Below are 22,511 nucleotides of genomic sequence, written 5' to 3'. Positions count from 1 at the left end.
AATGACTTGAGTGAGGTCAGATAGCTTGCACGTGGCACAAGCAGAAACAGGACTGATATAAACTCTTGACTTCTACACCATACTCTATCATACACATGGCACTATGAAAACACAGGTGATGTTAAAAATAAGAGTGAGAATAAGGGAGGGAGGAGACATACAGTTTGGTACATGCTCCCTAGGACTTACCCCTACTGGTGGAGCTAGAAACTTGCCATGGGACTCCAAATCCCATTAAGTTGTCAGGTACCAATGCCATCTTACTAGTTAAAGTGATCAGTTTAAGTTCATAATTGATCATAAAGATAGGATTGTCAAAGGGATCACATAAACAAGACAAGTGTCTACTAATAAAACTGATAGAATTAAAAAGGAGAGAATGATCCAACATGGGAAGCAGGATACACAGCAGATTCATAGAATGGCAGATGTCCTAAATAGCACTCTGGCCTCAGAATCAGCCCTTAAGGCATTCAGATCTGGCTAAAAAGCCCATTAGAGTTTCTCAGGCACAGAAAGCCAGACACTGTGGCCAAAAGTGACCTAAATGAGAGATCTCTGTGAGTGAGATCCTGATGCAAAGACGGGACCATCAAAGGAGGAGGTACATTTCTCTGAAGGGAGGAGAGAGCTCCCACTTTGATTATGGCCTTGTCTAAATAAGGTCGGAGTTTGTGAACTCAAGAGGCTTTCATAGCCTTGGCAGCTCATGACAAGAGCCTCGGGTGATCACTGAACCGAACATAAATAAGAGTGTCAATTGTTAAATCAACAGCGGGAGTCACTGTGCACTTACTCCCCATATAGGATCTCTGTCCTTAATGTGTTGTACTATGAGAATAACAGTGTAACTAGTATTCAAACAGTACTTTACACTTTGTGTCTCTGTGTGGGTGCAATCTGTTGAAATCTTTACTTAGTACATACTAAGTTGATCTTCTGAATATAAAGATAATTAAAAATGAATCTTAATGAAGAATGGGATGGGAGAGGGAGTAAGAGATGGGATGGTTTGTGGGTGGGAGAGTGGTTATGGGGGGGGGAAAACTGCTATAATCCAAAAGTTGTACTTTGGAAATTCATATTTATTAAATAAAAGTTTAAAAAAAAAAAAGAAAACACAGGTGAGTGGGATGGTGCCAGCTCTAGTCCACTTCCCTCTGAATGCTACGATGCACTTCATCCTTACCACTTCAAGTATTTCACTGTGTTTCTGCTTGCTAACAGTTCAATTTCAGTTTCTTTTTCAGATTTCTCCCCCTTGCCATACTGCTAAAACAAGCGGCTGTCATGCTGTTCAGTGTGGACTGGCTCCATCTGGGGCCTGGAATTAGTGAAGTCCCTGACTCTGGTGCGAAGACTCAGTAGTCTGGAATGGGAGAAGAAAGCGTGAAAGGATACCCAGTGCGTCTTTTCCAAACTCACCAGCCCTCCCGTGATGACGACAGGGCTGGTGAGAGAAGACAGCGAGGCAGCGCACTGACAGCGGGTCACACCCTCAGCGTGTTCTCCTGACTACACCACAGTTCAGGACAGAGCTTCAGTGCGCAGAGGAAGAGGGAACAATACTACCTTTTTAAAGCAGTGTTAACTTATTTTAAGAGGGAAATTCCTAGTAAATAATATCTGATAATTTAAAAACAAAATAATGGAAAAAATGTGACTTTCAGAGGTATGATTTTTAAACTAGGTTTACTGTACGATCACTATGAACGGAAATGACGCGAATCTTTCCCAAAGGTATTTTTTCTACAGAAATTGCTCTTATCCAGTCTCACTGACCAGCTTTCCACCTCTGCTGGGACTGCAGGGCGTATCTGTCGCACTCCTCTCTGTCGATCTTGTGTTTCACGGCAAGGTTCTCCGCCGTAATTGCCATGGGGATTTGAACATGCGAATCTGTTAATGCTTCCCACAAAGTATCTTCCAGCTATAAAAAGACATTAACACACTGACTGGTAAAAGTGGTATCTCTTGGAAGTAATACATTATAATTTCTTTAAATAATCAACAATTCCAAAATAAACAAAAGAAAAATCAGACTTTCTGATACATATTTGCTGTTCCTACTCATATTTGGTTCTGGGATTTTTTTTAAAAAATTCAATATTTTAGAGAACATCCGGTGTCACACTAAAAGGCACACCCTCCTATCACTGTATCAGTACAGTCATTCTCTCTCTTTCTAAATGCAGGGCCTATGGAGAGCCAACAGTTCTAATTGTGCAGGGTGAGATCACAGGGAGTTATCCCATAAGTGAACATCACCACCTCAAGGTGACATTTGCTAAGAAACTCAACACCGTGTCCTCATGCAGTGCTTTCTTGCAGCCACCTCTGAAGACCAGTTACGAGCTCTAGGGGAAAGAGCCCAGCTGTGTTCCTTGTCCATCCCATACCTTCGGGGACAGGAACAGCTGGTTCTAGCAGTTGCTATGAGACTCAATGACAGAAACCTTTTTTTCAATAAAGAATTTGATTAAACACAAACTCCCTTTTAAAAAATATTAAAAAAAAATTTAAAAAAAGCTGAGAGCTGGGAACTCAATCCAGGTCTCCCATGTGGGTGGCAGGGACCCAACTACTTTATCACCTGCTGCCTCCCAGGGTGCACATTACAGGAAGCTAAAATCGGGGATCCAGTCTCAACTTGAACCCAGGAGCTCCAATATGGGATGTCAGCATCTAAACCAGGAGGCCAAATGCCTGCCCCAGAAAAAATGTTTAATTATTATCCAGCTAGTTAAGAGTCTCAGATAAGCATGCCCCATTTGCTCGTTTATCACCTTTTGGGTCACCGACTTGTCAATACATTCAGTGTCTTAAAATATTGCTAAAATAATCATATTCTCCAAGTTTCATTCCTTTCAACTTTCAAAATGACAGGTAAGGGAGGTGGGTAACACTAAGTTGATCACTATTATTGGAAAACATGAAAAAACATGAATGTCGTTAGCCCTTCCTGATGGCAATGACCATGTAATATCATTTTTTTGTCAGTATTATCATTCCCCTGTTGTAGGTTTCAAAGGTATTGGTTTTTGTCTGATTTGGAATAATACAATCTCTTTTCAAATGCAATGCTTTATATGATGAAGAAATTTGTTCAATGGAGATTACTCCAGAAATATAACTTCTGTAAGTCATGATGAAGACTTAATTACTCTGATTACTAATTATTTAGTAACAAGATGAATCCCCCCTTTGCCTGTCTTTTTAATCTACCTCTTCCCTTCCTCTAGCTCTCCCGTGCCTATGGCATATCCCGCATGTTAACTCCACTAATGGAGGAGCGGTCAGACAGTCTAATTTTATGTGGGTTAAAATGTCTCAATTAACAACCAAAATAGGTGTTAGAAGCAGTCTACAAATTTCAAATTGTTCACATCTTTCCAATCCCCCATGAACAAAATTGGTTTCGAAATTAATTTTTTCTTCCCTAAAAAGGTATGTCACTAAAACTACTCTCGGCTGCTCCATCTCTGATCCAGCTCCCTGCTGTCGCTCCTGGGCAAGCAGCAGAGGCTGGCTCAGGTCCTTGGCTGGTTAGATTAGGCACCTGAGCTGGAGGTCACACCCCACTTACCCCCATGTAATTTCACCCGTATCCATCCATCTCTCTCTCCCTCTCTCGTGCCTCCTGGCTCTCTCAGGTGTATACTCTCGCCTGTGCTCTCCATCTAAGGCTGTGGAGCTCCTGTTTACCTTCCTTGGCCCACTCGCCCTTAATAAAGCCATATCCCTGTGTATTCTCACTTTCTAAATAAATCCTAAGTTTTACCATTTTGCATGTCTTGTTTGAGCTGGTGCTTAGAATTCTTTCTAAGCAAACTGCAAGAACCCGAATTATTAAGTTTTAGCTTAACTTAGCCCATAACAGGAAGGAGCTCCTGGTCTTGGCCTGGCCCAGCCCTGGCTGCTGTATTCATTTGGGAGTGAACCAGCAAATGGACAATCTCTATGTATCTCCCCCTCTCTCTGTAATTTTGCCTTTCAAATAAAAAATCTACTCATGTGATGATAGAAGAAATAACTTTGAAAAACTGTAATGGCTCCACCTTGATGCTTGCGCCCAACTTGGTTCCAAAACGCATGTTTCTGACAGCGTAGGGGGACTGGCTCATGCTCTCAGTTCCTCCACACAAGACAACCTCAGCATCTTTCACACAAATGTCCTGTTTAAAAAAGAGTGAACAAAAACACGACAAATGCTTTACTGTGCCCCACGTATGTATAAGGAAGTACAAAGAACTTATAAATTAATGGTCTTTCTAGTAAATACTGAATTTCAGCTTACAGTGTCTCAAAAAGAAAAGCTTTGAAAGTGATAGCTAAGCAAATGCTAAAGTATCCATTCCCAAGACATGGGGGAGAGAAAGCTAACAGACTCCACACCCGAGCTACATGCTGGCTAAGAGCAACCTAACAACAGAACTCAACAGAAACCTGGAGAACGAGCGGATCTCAACATCCTTTAAGAAAGCAGGAGAGAATTTTATCAGCAGATGCAGTTGAAGGGGACCAGAGGCTCATTCTCCCGCCTCTTCCCACTGTCTGTATTTCTCAAAAAAGAGGCCAGCAACAAGCTTCTAAGCATCTGATGTTTAAAATTATTGCTGGGAAAATCAGGGCTGCTACTTAAGATACACTGTCAGAGAGAAAGTGATGTAAAAATAATGAACTCATTATCATATGCCTCTCTTATTTTACTTTAAAATGAAGATTTTTACAAATATAATTGGATTTCACTGTATTCTGTTCCCCAGTGCTCAAGGGAACAAATGCACTCATTCAACTATCTTTTAAAAAGGCCATCTTAGTTGTACTTCTACCAACAGTACTAAGTCAGTTCCTTTGGAATAACATTTTTTTTTTTTTTTTTTAATCATGCCCTAAGCTCTTCAACTCTTCTCCTTGCCTCACAGTCTTAATTCAGGTTTTCCATCTGGTTCACAGGTAACTCTCACAGACCTGGGCTCAAATTCCACTTCTGTGACTTAGTCAATGTAATGTCTTTAGCCAGTTCCCTCACTCAATAAAATGGGAACGATTATAACAGTTTCTGCTTCATAGCCTGGTTGTGAAGATCAAGTGAGATATTAAATGTAACTCTAGCAGAGCACCTGGTACACAGGAAGTACTCAATAAAAAGACCATCATACCTTTTTTTAGAAAAAAATCTATCTGGTAAAATATACATATATATACAACTTAACTCAAGCACGCAGTTCACAAAGCATTCATATGCAGAACTCCTTTCTTTTAGCAAAACTGCACCTTCACCACCATTAAGCATGGACCTCCCCTCCTCCCCTCCCCAGGCCCTGCAAACCACCTCCTGCTCCCCAGCTCCATGAACTCGGACCCTCTGGGGACCTCATGTAAACAGCATCAGATACGAGAATCCAGGTTTATTCCCCTTAAAGGTCCCATTTCAATCATTCTTAAAAGCTTTTTAAGAAACTATTTTCTTTATTTTATTTTACCTTATTTTTTAAGGAATACAAATTTCATAAGTAAAACTTTAGGAAGAGTTATTCTTCCCACTGTATCAGCCCTTCCACCCACACTCTCACCCCTCTCTAATGAACATTTTTCTTAGAAAATCAAATATTGACTCTTCCTAATGGGCACTATAAAATAAAAAAGCTAGAGTATTATACTGAAATGAGATATTTCTTTTAATAACTATTTGCACGTGATCAGAGAATTAAATAAAATGTTGCCCATACCTGACATCCATTCACAATGGACTGGAATCCAGAGCCACAGAGCCTATTAACAGTGAGAGCTGGCGTCTCTTTTGGGATTCCCACACGTAAACCAACATGCCTGGCCAGGTAGATAGCATCGGCAGAACTCTGGAACAAAGAAGGGAAATGAAGGATTTCCTTGCTAAATCTAGGAATAAAAAACATGCATAATACATGGAGATGTTGGCATTCTGTCACAAATGACAAATTATAAGGCCCTAGGGTAGGATATGGTACATATAGGTACGGCATATTTTATATAAGGTTTATGGTGTGAATCAAATGTATCATTTGGTCAACTGTGTTTTTTCCTTTTGTGGTAAAATATACATAACGTACAATTTATCATTTTAACCATTTTTGAGTACATAGTTCAATGGTATTAAATACATTCGTCACTTTGTGCAGCTGTGTTCCGCTGGTTTTTAAATATCCCAAGTATTGTTTGCCACTTACAAAGTCCTTACAATAAATTCTCAATACAAGAAAGAAAATTGTAACAGACAATCAGAACTGTTTAAAAATGGAATAGGCTATCTCAGGGTGGCCATCTGGAGGAGCAGTTAGATGCCAATTAAGTCAGCACATCCCATTTCAGAGGGCCTGCGTTCAAGTCCTGGCTCTGTTCATTCCTTTTCCGTTGATGCACACCCTGGGAAGCAGCAGGTGATGGAGACACAGAGAGAGTTTCTGGCTCCTTGCTCTGCCCAGGTCCAAACCCCGAGCCATTGTGGGTACGTGGGGGACAGGATGACAGATGAGATAGAACTAGCTATCTCTCTCAAACAAATAATAAACAAAAATTTTTAAAATCTTCAAAAAATGTTAAAATAGTAGTTTATCTCAAAGATAGAAGATGTATCCAAGGCTGTGGCCCTTCACCCTGGTCCAGGCTGGAAGACCCCTCATCGTTATTACACACTCATGCTCAAGCTCCTAACTAAATCAACCAGACCAGAAAGGCTGGAGGCGGGGCTTGGGCCTCAGCAGGATGTTTCAATGTGCAGCTCTGTGGGGAATCCCACAGGAGTCCCAAAAGAGTTACAGAGCATTGCTAACCCAAAAAGAAAGAGAAAAAGCAAAACCAAAATGGAGTTACTTAAGCTAAGCAAAGCCAAAATGGAGTTACTTAAGCTAAGGCCACCAGGAGCTGCCCAGACCATCTGTCAGAACAGACACAGGTGGTGAGGCCTGATAAGGACTGGGGGACATTACATCACAAGAAGCAGCCAACCAGCTGGCTACTGCACTACTTCACCCACAGTACTTACTACACCACGATTGGTCACACCAGGAAACCCCTAAAACATTGGTCATACCCAGACACCAACATCTGGTTGGTGACACCCCAAAGGATGAGCTTGTGATAGGTGACACACCAGGGCACCTTCGCTGCCCACCTCCTCCAGAGAGGGGATAGAAAGACAAGCCTTACACCTGCTCTCATCCCCTGGGGGACCACGGCTCAGTGCCAGTGAAACTCTGCCTGAGTCTCCACTGACTGACGCTCTGCACACCACTCTGCTGGAGCCGACCTCGCCTGGACATCCCAGCCGCTGCCGGAGCCGACATGGGAGCCGGACCAGACCTCTCATCAGTGACCTCTCCAATCCTTCACCTTGCCGTCTGTCTGGGACTTCAAGCCGACTGCCCAGAGTGCGGTCATCCCGTGACTCCTGCCTCTAAGTGACTGTTCTGAGCTCCGTCTCTCTGAGTGGTAATGGAGACTCTGGACTCTGACTTCCATGACTGTGATACAAACCTTGAGAGGTGCCCCTGTATTATTCTTTAAACTTTTGTGTAGATTAGAAATTTTCAAAATAAAGTTCAATAATTTTGCACATATGCAGGTTGGAGGTTTTGAATGTAGGTGGGAGGAGCTCAGTAAAACATCAATTAATCCACTGATAAAATGCTTCAGTTGGTGACTGAGATAAAATTATCTCATTTTATAAATTAATTCTTTTTTTTTAAGATTTATTTGAAAGACAGAGTTACAGAGAGAGGTAGAGACAGAGAGAGAGGTCTTTCATCCACTGGTTCACTCCCCAAATGGCCACAACGGCCGGAGCTGCGCCAATCCGGAGCCAGGAGCCAGGAGCCAGGAGCTTCTTCCGGGTCTCCCATGTGGGTGCAGGGCCCAAGGACTGGGTCATCTTCTACTGCTATCGCAGGCCATAGCGGAGAGCTGGACGGGAAGAGGAGCAGCCGGGACTAGAATTGGTGCCCATATGGGATGCCGGTGCTTCAGGCCAGGGCGTTAACCTGTTGCGCCACAGTGCTGGCCCCATAAATTAATTTTATTAAGAAGAAACTTGTATAACTTAAATAAAATTAAAACAAAGATTCTTGGCCAATGCATATTCTTGTATCAAAGTTTATGTGTTTTGGAATTACTTCTCTTACAATCCTCTGTAATGTCCCGATTAGTAAAGCAGATGTTTTAGGAAACCCAACAGCCTTCTCATTTCAGCGCTCACACAAGTGTCCTGTCTGCAGTCTGTTTTAGGTCACGCTGATCACATGTGTGTGCATCTTGTTGGCGATTCTGCTGTCTAAAACAGCCTCAAACATACTGTGAAGTGCTGCCTTGTATTCCTACAGTGGGAGAAGGCAGTGACGTGCCTCATGGGAAAAATATGTGTGCGCTAAACTTCATTCTGGCCTGAGTCATGCTGTTGGCTGTGAGTTCAATGTTACTCAATCGACAGTACCTATTAAGTAAGGTGTCTTGAAACAGTTACACATAAAACAAAGCCTTGCTTATTTTTTAGTGAGAACTGAACCAGAGGCTTCCAGGAACCTTTGCATTTACCCTGGCAGCAATGCAGACCAGACCAAACCAGGCATTTGTACCAAGTGCCATGGAATCAAACTACACTTTGAAATGGGTGAGTTTTCTAAAATACAGGAGATTCAAGTCAACCCTAGTCAGCATGATAGGAACTCTCCTCTGTTTTACCCCTAAAATGAATGCAATTTTGGAGCTGGCACTGTGGTGCAGCAGGTAAACCATTGCCTGGGACACCAGCATCCCATACAGGTGCTAGTTTGTGTCCTGGCTGCTCCACTTGTTATCCAGATCCCTGCTACTACCCTGGGAAAAGCAGCAGAGGATGGCCCAAGTGCTTGGACCCCTGCCACCCACACGGGAGACCTGGAAGAAGCTCCTGGCTCCTGGTTTTGGCTTGGCCAAGCCCTGGCTGTTGCGGCCACTTAGGCAGTGAGTTAGCGGATGGAAGATCTCTCTGTATCTCCCTTCTCTCTGTAACTACGCCTAAGAAATAAACCTTAAAAAATGCAATTTTGAAATGATCCATCTGCTTTTTCTGTTTCTGCTTTATTCAGCCCTTTTCTGCCTATAAAGCCAACCCCTGTGGCTTGGCTCATTGGACCACTTGTATTTCACAGAATCAGAGATGGCCAATTCTAGGACTACAGACAAAAGCCAGTGTGATCTTTAAATCTGTTGTAACTTTGCCTTTTGACAGTATTCACCAGGCCAATGTTCACAGTGTCAACATACGGAGGATAACTACTGTGAGTAATGAGAATCACCTCTATTATGAATAGCTGTAGTATGCAAATTAGATAACAAAGGAAAGGAACAAATTTCTAGACAGACACACAAAGGAACTTGACTCAAGAGGCAGACAGCCTGAATGAACCTATAACAAGAGATTAAATTAGTATATATATTTTTAAATCCATAAAAAATAGCCCAGAGTGGCTTCATTAAGGAAATTTCACCTAATATTGAAAGAACTGGGGAGGCATTTGGTATAGAAGTTAAGACACTGGTTAGGATCCCTGCATCCCACGTCGAAGTCCTGGCTCTGCCCATGATGCCACCCTCCTGCTGATGCGCATTCTGGGAGGCAGCGGGTGACGGCTCAGTAGCTGCAGTCTGGCCGCCCACGTGGGAGATCTGGATGGAGTTCTCAGCTCCTTGCTTGGGTCTGGCCTAGTTCCTGCCTTTGCAGACATCTGGGGAGTAAACTGGCAGATGGGAGTTGTCTCATTCTTTCAAATTAAAAACAACAATAACAATTAAAAAAAAATTAAAGAGGATGTAATACCAATCATTCACAAACTCTTCCTAAACAGAAAAGAAGGGATCATTCTTCAACTCATTTCATGAAGCCAAATACATCTTGATACCAAAACCAGACAAATGAGAAAACTACAGATCAGTATCTTATAAATATACATGTAAAAAACCTTAACCAAATACTGCTAAGCTGAACTCAGCAATGTATAAAAAGGATTATTTATACACTATGACTAAGTGAGATTTATCCTTTGAACATAAGATTAGTTCAATATTTGAAGATCAATTAATATATCTCGTTGTATCAAAGAACATAAAACAAAAATTATTGGATCATCTCAGTCAATACAGAAAAAGCATTTGACAAAATTCAACACCCTTTCATGACACAGAATACTGAATAAACTAGGAATGCAAGAGAACTTTCTCAACCTGATAAAGGGCATCTATAAAAAACCCACAGCTGTCATCACACTTAACTGCAAAAGAATGAATGCCTTCCCTGCAAATTAGAAATAAGACAAAGACACCCAATTCTGGTCACTTTTACTCAACACTGGAGATTCTATCCAGGGTTATTAGGCCAGAGAAAAGAAATAAAAAAAAAATTCCAGATTGGATTTCATTGTTTCCTAAGAAAAAAAGGAAAACTCATCAATTCAATAAGATATGTAATAATATTTAATTCAATTAGAAAAGCAGCTTTGTAATTAAAAAAAAAAGATTTATTTATTTATTTGAGATACAGAGTTACAGACAGAGAGAGGGAGAGACAGAACCAGTCCTCTACCCACTGGTTCACTCCCCAAATGGTCGCAACGGCTGGAGCCGGGCCGATCTGAAGCCAGAGCCAGGAGTTCCTTCCAGGTCTCCCAGGTGGGTGCCGGGGTCCAAGCACTTGGGCTGTCCTCCACTGCCTTCTCAGGCTAATAGCAGAGAGCTGGATCAGAAGAGCAGCAGACAGGATTCAAATCGGCACCAATAAGGGATGCCAGCGCTGCAGGCAGAGGCTTAACCTATTCTGGTCCCAACTTTGTGATTTTTGCTGAATGTTATTTGAAGTCTATTCTGTTCTTCTAACTATAAAGGCCTAACCCCAAATGCTTATCCATTAAGCACTTACCACCACTGTGAGAAAGATACCTTGGGGGGCCGAGGCTGTAGCATAGCAGGTAAAGCCGCCACCTGCAGTGCTGGCATCCCATATGGGCACCAGTTCAAGTCCTGGCTGCTCCACTTCCGATCCAGCTCTCTGCTACGGCCTGGGAAAGCAGTGGAGGATGGCCCAAGTCCTTGGGCCACTTCCGATCCAGCTCTCTGCTATGGCCTGGGAAAGCAGTGGAGGATGGCCCAAGTCCTTGGGCCCTGCACCTGCTTGGGAGACCAGGAAGAAGCTCCTGGCTCTTGGCTTCGGATTGGTGCAGCTCCAGCCGTTGCGGCCAATTGGGGAGTGAACCAGTGGATGGAAGACCTTTCCTTCTCATTCTGCCTCTCTTTGTCTCTCTGTGTAACTCTTTCAAATAAATAAATAAATCTTTAAAAAAAGAAGAAGAAGAAAAGGAAAAAAAGGTATCTTGGACTGCCAGAAAACTTAACACAAGAAAGACTGCCTGTAGTGTAGAGGAAAGAGGCCACACCCAGAGACAGGAAAGCGGAGCACCCCCCACACGAAGCTTGAAAAGTGGCTGCTCCCAGTTATCTGGAGAAGCAGCTGTGCACGGTTATCTTGTCTAGGGAGGGAAGGTGTCCTAAGCTCTGCCTTCTGTAACTCCAGGCATAAATCTGTCCTATAATCTGCCCCAGGTATCTCTTTTATAAACATACCAGTCCCAGTGACTATTGGAAGTGTGGTCTTAAGTCCCATAGGCTGCAATTTAAATCCACCAATGCTGTAATGGTTAAGGTATGATGCTGACGAACCTATAAAATATTTTAAGAAACTTGGGTTGGGGGCCAGTATTGTGGCGTAGTAGGGAAAGCAGCTGCCTGCAGTGCCAACATCCCATATGGGCGCCAGTTCGAGCCCTGACTGCTCCACTTCCAATCCGGCTCTCTGCTATGGCCTGGGAAAGCAGTAGAAGATGGCCCAAGCTCTTGGGCCCCTGCAGCCGCGTGGGAGACCCAGAGGAGGCTCCTGGTTCCTGGCTTCGGATGGGTGCAGCTCTGGCCCTTGCAGCCATCTGAGGAGTGAACCCATGGATGGAAGATCTCGCTCTCTGTCTCTGTAACTCTGACTTTCAAATAAATAAATAAATCTTAAAAAAAAAAAAGGAAAAGAAAAAACTTGGGTTGGATTCTCAGGTCTCAGGAAATGATTCCAGCTAAGCCCACTGGCATTAATAAACTGCTTTTTTTTTTTTAAAGATTTATTCATTTATTATTTGAAAGGCAGAGTCACAGAGAGGCAGAGGCAGAGAAAGAGAGGTCTTCCATCTGCTGGTTCACTCCCCAGATGGCTACAATGGCTGGAGATGTGCCAATCCAAAGCCAGGAGCTTATTCTGGGTCTCCCACATGGGTGCAGGTCCCAAGCACTTGGACCATCTTCCATTGCTTTCCCAGGCCATAGCAGAGAGCTGGATCTGAAGTGGAGCAGCTGGGTCTCCAACCAGTGCCCATATGGGATGCCAGCACTTCAGGCAGTGGCTTCATCCGCTACGCCACAGCACTGGCCCCAAAACTGCTTTCGACCCTCCACTGTCTCTGGTGCCTGTGTGAAGGAAGGGAGTTTTACCACCACAGGTTTATGTAACAGTAGGAACAGAGGCATAAACACAACTTATTGATGCTGTTTATAGTGACTGTTGTGAGGTTTGAGAGAATCCACGCTGGGTAGAAGCAAGGATTTTAGAAGGAATAAAGCTCCTTTACATCAGTAACACTTTTTTTTTTTTTTTTTTTTTGACAGGCAGAGTGGACAGTGAGAGAGAGAGAGAGAGAGAGAAAGGTCTTCCTTTGCCGCTGGTTCACCCTCCAATGGCCACCGCAGCCAGCGTGCTGCGGCCGGCGCACCCCGCTGATCCGATGGCAGGAGCCAGGTACTTATCCTGGTCTCCCATGGGGTGCAGGGCCCAAGCACTTGGGCCATCCTCCACTGCACTCCCGGGCCACAGCAGAGAGCTGGCCTGGAAGAGGGGCAACCAGAACAGAATCCGGCGCCCCAACCGGGACTAGAACCCGGTATGCCGGCGCCGCAAGGCGGAGGATTAGCCTAGTGAGCAGCGGCTTCAGCATATCAGTAACACTTTTACATTGGCATAACTTAAAATTTAGGATCATTTTACATCTTGACAGTACCTTCAATATAGTCCAGATATTCTAATTAGCTGTAACCTCCGCAAGAGGAGCTATATCCATTGACATCTCCAGGGGCTCAACTAGAAATTTCAAAGTCAGAAGAATTTAGAAAAACTGAAAGTATCCAATCTACCTGATCTGTTCTTAGGCCTTCTTCGATTAGAAGTAAGATTTCTCAAAAAAACAAAAAAAAAAATACAAAAAAAAGCATAAGAAACATGAATTTATATCAAGAATTCTATATACAAATATTTTTCCATAGGCATAATTACAAAAGAAAAAAAGTCACTGCGTTTTGGGTGTGAAGATACACAATGGCAGCCGGGAGAGAATCAAGTTCAAGCTGAGGGCTTGCTGCTTCTCTGTGTTCACTGTTAACCTCTTTCCGTTAGCAATGATCACATCACTGGCAACTTCTAAATATTTATCTCCTCTGTTAGGTTATAACTTCCCATATCACCTAAAGATAGCCCCAATAGGAACTCCAGAAAAAGAAAGCCTAGCCCTTTAACAGAAGCTACAAGTGTCCTTCTGCTTGATCTCTCTCTCTTTTTCTTATAGGAGAGAGACCTTTCTTATTTTTTAAAATTTTATTCTTATTTATTTATTTGAAAGTTAGAGTTACAGAGAGAGAAGAGACACAGAGAGAAATCTTCCATCTGTTGGTTCACTCCCCAAATGGCCCCAACGGGGACTGCGCTAGGCCGAAGCCAGGAGGTAGAAGCTTCTTCCAAGTCTCCATGTGGGTGCATGGACCCAAGCACTTGGGCCATCTTCCACTGATTTTCCAGGCACATTAGCAGGGAGCTGGATCCGAAGTGGTACAGCTGGAACTCAAACTGGCGCTCAGATGGAATGCCAGCGCTGCAGGCAGTGGTTTAACCCACTGCGCCACGACTCCGACCCCTGTCACCACCTTTAAGGCAATCTCTTGTGTTCTCTGCTGTTTTTGTTAAGTTCTGACTTCTTGGGAAAGCTGAGTCTCCTTTTTTTTTTTTTAAGATTTATTTTTTATTTATTTGAAAGGCAGAGTTAGAGAGAGAGAGAGAGAGATTTTTCTATCTGCTGGTCACTCTCCAAATGGCTGCAATGGCCGGGGGTGTGCTATACAGAAGCCAGGAGCCAGAAGCTTCTTCCTGGTCTCCCATGTGGGTGCAGGGGCCCAAGCACTTGGGCCATCTTCCACTGCTTTCCCAGGTACATTAGCAGGAGCTGGATCAGACGTGGAGTAGCTGGGTCTTGAACTGCGTCCCAGGGGGTGGCTTAACTCTCTCTGCCACAACACTGGCTCCAAAAGCTGAGTCCTTAAAACAGGTAACAAATGTTCTTGAATGCAGGCTTCTCACTCGTTTAAGATCAATGGAAACAGTGTTCTTTCTGTACTTGAATGGTTCATCTTCTAGGTTCAGGAAAAAATTTTGCTATAATTTCTACTGTTTATAGTGCTTTGGTAAAGAGACACAAGTGTTTGCCTTTTGACCCTACTTAATTCCTCTAAAATTCAAAAACTTATGCAGATATTTGGTTTTTCATGGCAAAGTGATTGTTTCCATGAGTTCCGTAACAATCTGTTCTCCTCATAATGAGATACAGTTGTATGGGGAAAGAGGCCCCTGAGGCAGGGTTAGAGAAAAAGAGTGTACTTTGGGCAAATTCTGGGGAAGTTCCACCCCTCAGGGGAAAAACAAAATGTAAGAAAACACAATTTAGGGGCCAGTGCTGTGGTGTAGTGGGTAAAGCTGCCCTCTGCAGGGTCGGCATCCTGTGTGGGCGCTGGTTCTAGTCCCGGCTGCTCTCTCTCCGATCCAGCCCTCTGCTGTGGCCTGGGAAAGCAGTGGAAGATGGCCCAAGTCCTTGGGTAGGAGACCTGGTAGAAGCTCCTGGCTCCTGATAGGCCCTGCTCAGGCCGTTGAGACATTTGGGGAGTGAACCAGCAATGGAAGACCTCTCTGTTTCTCTCTCTCTCTGCCTGTCTAATAAATAAAAAAAATCTTAAAACACACACACACACACACGATTTAGAATACACCCAAGGGAGGAAGAGGCAGCTAAAATAAGGGTATGGAAGACAGTCACCAAGCACCAACCCTTCCCACCCACGCGCAGAGAGAGGGATGGGGGTGGGGATCCAGGAAGACAGTCACCAAGCACCAACCCTTCCCACCCACGCGCAGAGAGAGGGATGGGGGTGGGGATCCAATTAGCAACCCCTCCCCATGCTCATGAACAGAGGTGGAGATCCAATCACCAACCACGTCCACTTCCTTGCTCGTGGACAGAGGGTGGGAGAGCCAATCCAGTTTTGACCACTACTGCATGCACTAGGTGAGAGGCCAGTGTGTCACAAATAAGGGAGGAGGAGAAAAAGGTGGAGTGAAAGAATCCAATCCCTGCGGGAGCAAGGGATGCCTAGCTCTGGGCTCCTCCCCGCACGGAGCAGCTTCTGTTGCTTGCTCTCGCTCTTGCATTCTATTTTGGACTTTTCTCTTTATTTCTACACTGACCAAGTCTGTGGACCAAGGGAAGCAGCAGATGGAAACACTTGCACACTAAAGATTATGCACAGAATGCCTGGCTTCAAAGGTTCCAATCCGTGCCGTGAACACAGAGTTGTCACTTCTTAGTGAGGGAGCCCGGGACTAGAGCAGGCCAGGCTGGCCCCATCCTGCAGCTCTTGCCAGCACAAACACACTGAACAGAACACGATGGAAGCTCATCACCACAAACATTTGCTGACAACACGACTGAAGTTTCAGCAGAAACAAGAACAAAAGGCTCCTCAAGGCTGGCCCTGCCCTCCCGGTAATGCACACCCACTGCATTGGTGCCTTGGAGGAAACGTGTTAGGACGTACAAACACCCCTAGACTGCCAGACCTCAGCGGCTTCGTGTCTTTCTACTAGCCCCTCCGATCGTACGTCGGAGCTTCTCTTCTTAAATAAAACTTCCCTTCTTGTGTCTGGTCTTGGTAAATTGTCATCGACACCAAGACAAGAACTCGGACTCATCTCACCAGGATCCCCACAGCATTCGTAGGCCCGGAAACTTCAAAATATTACTACACATTAAAAAAAAAATCTAAGTCGGCCGTGGACTGGCTTTCTTTCAGAATTTCCCAATTCTGAGATTAATTTATGGTAAAGCAACATTTAACACTGTACTTAAGGCAAATAGTCAATTAACAAACTAAAATACAACTCCTTTTAGAGTATAGTGTTGTTTTTAGGCTTGTTAACCTTGATGTTCTTGCTGGTCTCGCTGTATCTTCTGCTCCTGGAGCTTTGTACTACAGAAGTACAATTCCCAGCAAGATAATGCTGGCTGGCCTAGCACTGTGAGATGAGGACTGTAGATCAGATAAAAGTAATAATGGACTCCAGATAAAGTTAGCCTAAGGACCACTCCTTCTAAAACCTCTTTGTTGCTTGAATGTGGCTGAAGGGTTTTCTGACACTGACTCCAGCTCAGATCATCAAACACGCACTCCAAATGTTAGACCAGACTGACAACCAGGTCAAATCCAAGAACACAGCCACAGGATGACCGACCAGCAGTGTGATCAGAAAAAGAAGCCTGAGCACAAGGAGGGAATGGAAACCAAGATGGGTCACTGGTGTCACTGGTGTCAATCCTAAACAAAATCCGCTAAAACTAGAAGTAATGATGGAAGGGTTCTTACATGTGATTTCCTGATAGTGACTGTTGTAATAGACTCTGTTAAAATTACACCCTCTGGAGAGGGACCTCATTTCAACAACATACAATACTTGTTATTTTCACACATACTGCTAGAACACTGTCACCAAAGGCTAGCTGACATGTCTGAGAGGGACAGGCACTTGGGACATCCCTGATCATTCTACATGTACATCTGTGCCTGTGCTTGCTGGCCAAGAAATGTTACACCTAAGAACGAAAAACTCAGATTTTAAAATGTAAACTATCCTTTCTTTCATGCCTCTAGTGATTCCTCACCTTTCCTCCTTGCTCTAACTCTTGGGCCTCCTCTTTTGAACAAGCTAATTCAGTTAGTCTCCTCCAGAATGCAACAACTCTTTCAACCTCAAACTCCTCCAGATGAGGCCACCTGCATGTCTTCTGGATAATGTGGGCAGACATTTCTAGAACAAACCTCCCCTTTCCTGGGGTTCCATCACCTGTTGGATCTCTGCAGCCAGGGTCCCAGGACACCTCAAGCTCCTGGCAGACTGATCTTAGGCAGGTCAATGCCATCCCCCTGCACAGCATGAAGCAGTTATGAGGATGAGACTTCACTCGAATGTCAACCGTGCATCAGGGCTGATCTGTTGTTGGTGGTGGTGGGTGGCCCAGAACATTTGGTGGAGTCCCTTAAGATAAAGGGGGATATAGGTTCCCCAGCTCTGCCCAGAGAAGCAGCTCAACTACCTGGGATAACCTCTATTTTTTTTAAAAGATTTATTTATTTATTTGAAAGGAAGAGTTCCAGAGAGGCAGAGGCAGAGAGAGAGAGAAAGTCTTCCATCCACTTGTTTACTCCCTAAATGGCTGCAATGGCTGGAGCTGCGCTAATCTGAAGTTAGGAGCCAGGAGCTTCCTCCAGGTCTCCCACATGGGTGCAGGGGCCCAGGTACTTGGGTCACCTTATACTGCTTTCCCAGGTCACAGCAGAGAGCTGGATAGGAAGTGGAGCAGCCGGGTCTTGAACTGGTGCCCATATGGGATGCCGGCACTGCAGGTGGCGGCCTCACCCGCTCCGCCACAGCACCGGCCCTGGGGTAACCTCTTGGACCATAGAAAACTCACCCTAACAGGAAATACTGTACTTACAAGTATGCTTCTTGGATCTTAGCCTGTATTGTAAGGGACAGCCAGCTTGCTGCTCCATTGCAAGCACATGGCAACAGTCGCCCTAATTAAGAAGGGACTGGCACTACAGGTATACCCTCGGATTACAGTCTGGGTTGCAGCGGTAGTGGGTTGTGGGTACCTGCCCACAGCTTCTCTGCAGCGTGTTCAGTAATCCAGCTCTGCTCACCAACTTCTCGGGTAAGTTCTTTCCACTGCCTGCAATGCCGGCATTCATCGGTTGCTACCCATGACACTACGCACTCAATGTTTATACACGTTGAAGGAACACACAAGTTTTAATTTCCTAATTATGGATGACCAATTTTATTTACCACACATAACCAAGATAGAGGGTATGGAATCTTATTTCCCACAACAGACACTGACCAAGATCACATAGTATGTAAAAAATGATGGGACATGCTGAATCGCTTGGGTCTGCTACCCTCTCAGGGCGCACGTAGAGAAAATCAATGAACTTAACTAGGTCAAGAAAGCCAATCTGTTATGTAAGAAGCACTGGACTGCACCCCGTGTCAGAATCGTCGAGACACAGTTTCCAGAATCTATGCTGGCTTGAATCATGTCATGCTCTGGAGTTAGAGGGCTATTCAAATTACAGATGTCAAATACCTGTAACTTTTCATTTCAATGCTTTTTAGAAAATGGACAAGGAAAGCAAGAGGAGTGCACACCGCCCTCTGCCACACTCACCTGCATGACATTGCCTACAACGACACTGTCAACAACTTCCGGTGAGACTTTGCCGGCAGACAAGGCAGCCTTGGCAGCAAACTCAGACAAGTCGGTGGCGCTGAAGTCTTTCAGAAGGCCTCCGTAGGCTCCAAAGGGGGTCCGCTTAGCAGCAACAATAAACACACCTATTGCAATGAAGAGAAGTTTGTTCAGCAATCACAGATTGGCCAGTGTCCCTAACAAGGTTAAATAATCTCACTGTGAAATCCTACTGTAAAACACAATTTTCAACCAGGTCACTGAAAATCTTTGTCATGAAATCACAGACAAAACAGGTCACATCCACAGACACACAGTCGTAAGAGTTATCAGTTCGATCAGTGCCTACACCAGGCACCAGGAACTGTGCCATAGGCTACCATGTAAATCTTCTCTGATCAGAGAACAACCTCGTCCTCCAGGCTTCACAAGGCTAGGATGTTTGCTGAAATGGAACTGCTTCTTCCATGTGCTGTCACTGCTCAGTACTACAATCAGAGAATCTCCAAACTGGAAGGTCCATTAAAGCTGTCTGAGGTCAACCACTCTGTTAGAATTCTTTCTAGAACATTCTTGACAAGAGTTTCTATTCTGCTAAAAACTTCCAATAACAAAATATAGTAAAGCAATGGACAATAAAAAATAATAATTTTTCCTCATACTGAGCTGACTTGTCTTACCAAGTCTCTATCAATCCTATTTCTGCCTAAATTCATCTCAAGTCAGACGGATGGGGCAGGCACTGTGGCGTAGCAGGTAAAGCTGCCACCTACAGTGCCAGCATCCCATATGGGTGCCAGTTCAAGTCCTGGCTGCTCCACTTCTTATCCAGCTCTTTGCTATGGCCTGGGAAAGCAGTAGAAGATGGCCCAAGTCGGTCCCTGCACCCACGTGGGAGACCTAGAAGCTTCAGACTCCCGGCTTGGGATCGGCTTAGCTCCAGCCATTGCGGCCATTTCGGGAGTGAACCAGCAAATGGAAGATCGATCTCTCTCTCTGCTTCTGCCTCTCTGTAACTCTGCCTTTCAAATAAATAAATAAATCTTTAAAAAAAAAAAAGATGGAGACGTGGTTTCTAGAACACATGCTACTCTGAATTTTCATCATATATGCCATTGCTCCAGGAGTCACAGGGTAACTCAAACTACAAATTTCAAATAACACCAACTACTATCTTTTGCTACTTTTAGCCTTAGAATAAAATGGGCAAAACAGGTAATTTTATACATATGTAGCCCATCTAGTATCTGTAGCCGCCTAACCTGTAAAATTCCCCAGAACTAATGACTCTGCTCAGGTAAATAATTAACATTCTTTCAATAGTTCTTTCGTCAAAAAATATTTATTCATTTTATTTACTTGAGAGGCGCAGAAAGTGTTGGGGGCCAGAGCAACAGATATGTTCCATCTGCTGGTTCACTCCCCAAATGGTTGCAACAGCAAGTCTGGGCTGTTGAAGCCAGGAGCGCAGAGTCAGGAACTCCATCCAGGTCTCCCCGCCCATGTGGGCCCAAGTACTGGGACCACCCCTGCTGCCTTCCCAAGCACATTCACAGGAAGCTGCACTGGAAGCAGAGTAGCCGGGACGCAGTGATACTCTGACGTGGGATGCCAGCATCGCAGGCAGCAGCTTAATCCACTGTATCACAACACAGGCCCCTAAATAGTCCTTTATTTGATGTTACCTCATATTATTTTCCTCTAAAGACACTCTAGTTTGCCAACATCCTATTAAAACATCTCATTTAGAATATAACAAAAATACTTTGCATTTATGTAAGCACAAAAAAAAAAATGGGAGTTATCTTTACATTTATTAAAAGAAACTGAGGGGGCTGGCCTGTGGCACAGTGGGTTAAGCTGTCCTCTGCAGCACTGGCATCCCATATGGGCACCAGTTTGAGTCCTGGCTACTCTACTTCCAACCTAGCTCCCCGCTAATGTGCCTGGGAAAGCAGTGGAAGATGGCCCAAGTGCTTGGGCTCTTGCACCCACGTGGGAGACCCACAGGAAACTCCTGGGTCCTGGCTTTGGTATGGCCCGGTCTTGGCCATTATGGGGAGTGCACCAGCAGATGGAAAATCTCTCTCTCTCTCCTCCTCTAATTCTGACTTTGAAATAAATAAACAAATCTTTAAAAAAAAAATAAGAAACCGAGACTAAAAATTTGGAGCCTCTTTATTAGTGAAATCAGTACCCTGTACAAATAAATAAAAACTGTCCCTTTTAAGTTAAGTACTGTCAACTGCCGAAAAAGTCACGAGAGGCGGGCGTTGAGCCTAGTGGCTAAGGTGTCCATGTCCCACACCAGAGCACCTAGGTTTGACCCCTGGCTCCACCCTGGCTCCAGCTTCCTGCTAATGTGGACTCTCAGAGGCAGAGGCAGTGCTGATAGCTTAAGTAATTGGGCTCCTCCCACCCACGTGGCAGATGTGGATTGAGATCCTGGCTCTCAGCTTGGACCCAGCCCAGTCCCAGCCACTGTAGGCATTTGGAGAGCGAGCCAGCTGATGGGAGTGCTCTCTGTCTTCCTCTCAAACAAATAAACAGTTTAAAAAACTCAAAAACTTATGATTAGGCTGGCGCCGCGGCTCACTAGGCTAATCCTCCACCTGCAGCGCCGGCACACCGGGTTCTAGTCCCGGCTGGGGCGCCGGATTCTGTCCCGGTTGCTCCTCTTCCAGTCCAGCTCTCTGCTGTGGCCCGGGAGTGCAGTGGAGGATGGCCCAAGTGCTTGGGCCCTGCACCTGCATGGGAGACCAGGAGGAAGCACCTGGCTCCTAGCTTCGGATTGGTGCAGCTCCGGCCGTAGCGGCCATTTGGGGGGTGAACCAACGGAAGGAAGACCTTTCTCTCTCTCTCTCACTGTCTAACTCTGCCTGAACAAACAAACAAACAAAAAACACCTTATGATTATTCAAATTTGAAGTATAGTGTAAGGCCTGCACATGAGTAAGCAGCATCAGTAGCAGTAGTTTCACCACACTGACATTTATTAGGCACCTGCTGATTACCAGACATTCACTACTTTCCACACAATATCTAAGCTGCCAAACAACTCTGCCAGGTAAACACTAGTGCTAACCTAGGGCACGTGCTATGTGATAGACTTCATGCTAGGTACATTGCATACACTAACTTTACTCTCCTCCAAACAAGCTGAGCTCACATTTTTACATCTTGCCAAGAAATTAAGGGACTTGTAAGAATGTTCAACCAAGTTAACTGCCTACAATGAAATCAGTAAACAAAAGAGCTATCTGCACCTCCATCTTTATTGCAGCTCAATTCACAATAGCTAAGATATGGAAGCAACCTAAATGCCCACCAACCAAAGACTGGATAAAGAAATTGTGGGATATGTGCACTATGGAACACTACACAGCAGTAAAAAAGGATGAAATCCAGTCCTTTGCAACAAAATGGAGCCAGCTGGGAAACCTCATACTTAGTGAAATAACCCAGTCCCAAAGAGACAAACACCATGTGTTCTCCCTGATTTGGGAGAATTAATAGCGTACCTAAAAGGAAAGCTATAAAAGCGAAACTGTCACTTTTAGAATCAATGTCTTCAGGAGTCCTTGACCTGGGGCTGGCAGGCACTGTGGTGCAGCGGGTTAACACCCTGGCCTGAAACACCGGCATCCCATATGGGCAGTGGTTCTAGTCCCAGCTGCTCCTCTTCCGATCCAGCTCTCTGCTATGGCCTGGGAAAACAGCAGAAGATGGCCCAAGTCCTTGGGCCTCTGCACCCGCATGGGAAACCCGGAAGAAGCTCCTGGCTCCTGGTGTCAGATCAATGTAGCTCTGGCCGTTGCAGCCAATTGGGGAGTGAACCAGAAGATG

General features: G+C 44.7%; 1 protein-coding gene across 1 annotated transcript in view; it reads right to left on the bottom strand.

Annotated features, from left to right (window-relative positions):
• The window catches only part of ACAA2 (acetyl-CoA acyltransferase 2), a 34,142-nt gene that overhangs the window by 8,741 nt on the left and 2,890 nt on the right, over positions 1 to 22,511 (bottom strand). Inside the window, exons 2-5 of the mRNA XM_002713530.5 lie at positions 18,645 to 18,811; positions 5,733 to 5,861; positions 4,059 to 4,175; positions 1,783 to 1,930 (exon numbers count right to left, since the gene is read on the bottom strand). Coding sequence (XP_002713576.1) covers positions 1,783 to 1,930; positions 4,059 to 4,175; positions 5,733 to 5,861; positions 18,645 to 18,811 — 561 coding nt within the window. The remainder of the gene's footprint in view (positions 1 to 1,782; positions 1,931 to 4,058; positions 4,176 to 5,732; positions 5,862 to 18,644; positions 18,812 to 22,511) is intronic.

Source organism: Oryctolagus cuniculus, chromosome 10 (genome assembly GCF_964237555.1).
Source record: "Oryctolagus cuniculus chromosome 10, mOryCun1.1, whole genome shotgun sequence".
NCBI classification, from domain to species: Eukaryota; Metazoa; Chordata; class Mammalia; order Lagomorpha; family Leporidae; genus Oryctolagus; species Oryctolagus cuniculus.
Note: the sequence above shows the minus strand (reverse complement) of the source record. Positions and strands in the feature narration are given on the sequence as shown.